Genomic DNA, 2,199 nt, shown 5'->3' with positions numbered 1-2,199 from the left:
TTGAGTGAGTTCTAGTAGTTTGGGTTTGTTTTTTTTTTTTGTTTGTTTTTGTTTTGTTTTTTAAGGAATTGGTCCATTTTATTTAAGTTTTACAATTTTTATGTGTAGAGGTATTCATAGTAGCCTACAGCATTTGTTGTGGTCATCTCATTTTATATTCCTGAAATTATGTTTTGGTTTCCAAGTGTTTGGTGATTTTCCTTTTATCTTTCTGTTATTGATTGTCATATTAATTCTATTAATTTAAATGTATTCTAGAGAATATACTTTATACTATATATCTGGGCTCAATAAGAGAAGTAGAACCACTTGTGTGTTTGTGTGTGTGTGTATGTTTGTGTAACTGTGCATGTGTTCATATTCATTGTCATATTTATATATTTATATTTAATTATTGTATGTAGCTTTTTTAGTGGTTTCTCTAGATATTACATTACATATACACCACTTCTCGTATTCTACTGCTGATGTTACCAGTTTGAGTGAAGTATGAAACCATTACCTCCCTTTATGCTCCTTTGCTGTCCAACATTTATAATAGATTTATCTGAAATATTTCCCTTACATGCAATTTGAGCCAAGTCAAGAGTGTTATCCTGTTTGCTTTAGCTATTGAACATAATTTAGAAAGGTTGAAAGAAGAAAACTTCATTATATTACCTATATTTTGTTTTACCTTTGCTTTTCTTCTTTCCTGATATTCCAAGGTTCCTTCTTCCATCACTTATTTTTCTGTTTAGAGAACTTCCTATATGAAGCTCTTTTTTTTTTCAAGTTTTAATCAAAGCTTTTATATAAGATTACTTTATTCCTGCATCTTCTCAATTGTTTCTTCCTTGTATTTGCCCTTTTCCTTTCCTACTTGGCGAGATTTGGCTTTCCGTTCAAGGATCTTTTTGCGGTCTTTGTCCAGTTTTAGCCTAGTGATAACCACCTTGCTGGGGTGAATGCCTACGTGGACCGTTGTGCCATTAGCCTTTTCCCGCTGCACCCGTTCAATGTAGATAACATACTTCTTCCTGTAAACCTGGACTACTTTGCCAATTTGCTGACCTTTATAGTGTCCTCGTACAACCTGAACTTCATCATCCTTTCGGATGGGCATGGATCGCACGTTGTACTTCTGTCTCAGCTCTTTGGAAAGAGGGGAAGACATAATCTTCCTGCGAATGTGGGAAGGTGCATTGAAATGCCTTTTGCGATTCTTGCTTCGGTCGGAAGTCACAAAGGGATTAAACTTCATTTTGGCCGCTCCCGCTTCGGTGATGGCCGCAAAAGGGAAGAGCGAAGCTCTTTTAAAGTAGGTCTGTTGGTGACAAATTCTCTTAGTTTCTCCTAATCTGTGAAATGGTTTTCCTTTTGTTCCTTCTGTTTTCCATGGTTTCTGATGAGAAATCTGCTGTCATTGGAATGTGTTCTTCCTTACAGGCAAGGCGCTGTTTTTCTCTTGCTGCTTTCAAGGCTTTTCATGGCTTCTTTGCTTTGCTTTCAGAAATTTGACTTTTATGTGTCTTAGTATAGATTTCTTTGGGGGTTCTACCTGGAGTTTACTCAGTTTCTTGAAATCTATAGATTTATATCTTTTACCAAATTTGGGAAATTTTCAGCTATTTTTTTTTTTTTTTGAGTCTTTTTCAGCCTTGTCCTCTTTCCCCCTCTCCTGAAACACTAATGACAGGAATGTTAGACCTTCATTTATAGTTCTATAGGTCTTTGAGGCCCTCCTCATATATATATATATTTTTTGTTTGTTTGTTTGTTTGTTTATTTCCCCTCTATTTTTCAGATTGAATAGTTTCTATTGTTGGATCTTTAAGTTCACTGATTCTTTCCTCTGTCCTGTCTATTCTGCTGTTAAGCCTACCCATTGGGGTTGTTTGTTGTTGCTGTTGTTGGCTACTGTGTTTTTCAGTTCTAAATTTTCATTTGGTTCTTTGTATGTTCTATTTCTTTACCGAGACTTTCTATTTTTTATTTGTTTTGAGCATGCTTATAATTGCTCATGGAAGCATTCTTATGATGGCTGCTTTAAAAATCTTATTCAGATGATAATTCTAACATCCCTATCCTCTCAATGTTGGCATCTATTGATTGTCTTCAGGTGTCCAGTTGGAGATCTTCTTGGTTCTTGGTACAATTAGTGGGGTTTTTTTGTTTGTTTGTTTGTTTTTTTAAACCCAGACATCTAGGTTCTTATGA

The 2,199-nt window shown here is 35.1% G+C and overlaps 1 protein-coding gene across 1 annotated transcript; it reads right to left on the bottom strand.

The window, feature by feature from the left end:
* Positions 1 to 757: 757 nt before the first annotated feature.
* Positions 758 to 1,273, bottom strand: LOC102140788 (large ribosomal subunit protein uL24). The gene has a single exon (XM_005555641.5). It carries the CDS (start codon positions 1,241 to 1,243, stop codon positions 806 to 808), a length of 438 nt encoding a protein of 145 aa, XP_005555698.1. The 5' UTR covers positions 1,244 to 1,273; the 3' UTR covers positions 758 to 805.
* Between the last annotated feature and the right edge of the window lie 926 nt (positions 1,274 to 2,199).

The sequence above is a fragment of the Macaca fascicularis genome, chromosome 5 (genome assembly GCF_037993035.2).
Source record: "Macaca fascicularis isolate 582-1 chromosome 5, T2T-MFA8v1.1".
In the NCBI taxonomy this organism is placed as follows: Eukaryota; Metazoa; Chordata; class Mammalia; order Primates; family Cercopithecidae; genus Macaca; species Macaca fascicularis.
The sequence above is the reverse complement of the archived record's forward strand: the minus strand, read 5'-3'. Positions and strand labels throughout refer to the sequence as shown.

What these genes read in the sequence shown, in the direction of transcription:
- LOC102140788 (XM_005555641.5), bottom strand. Translation starts at nt 1,243, where the DNA reads ATGAAGTTTAATCCCTTTGTGACTTCCGACCGAAGCAAGAATCGCAAA.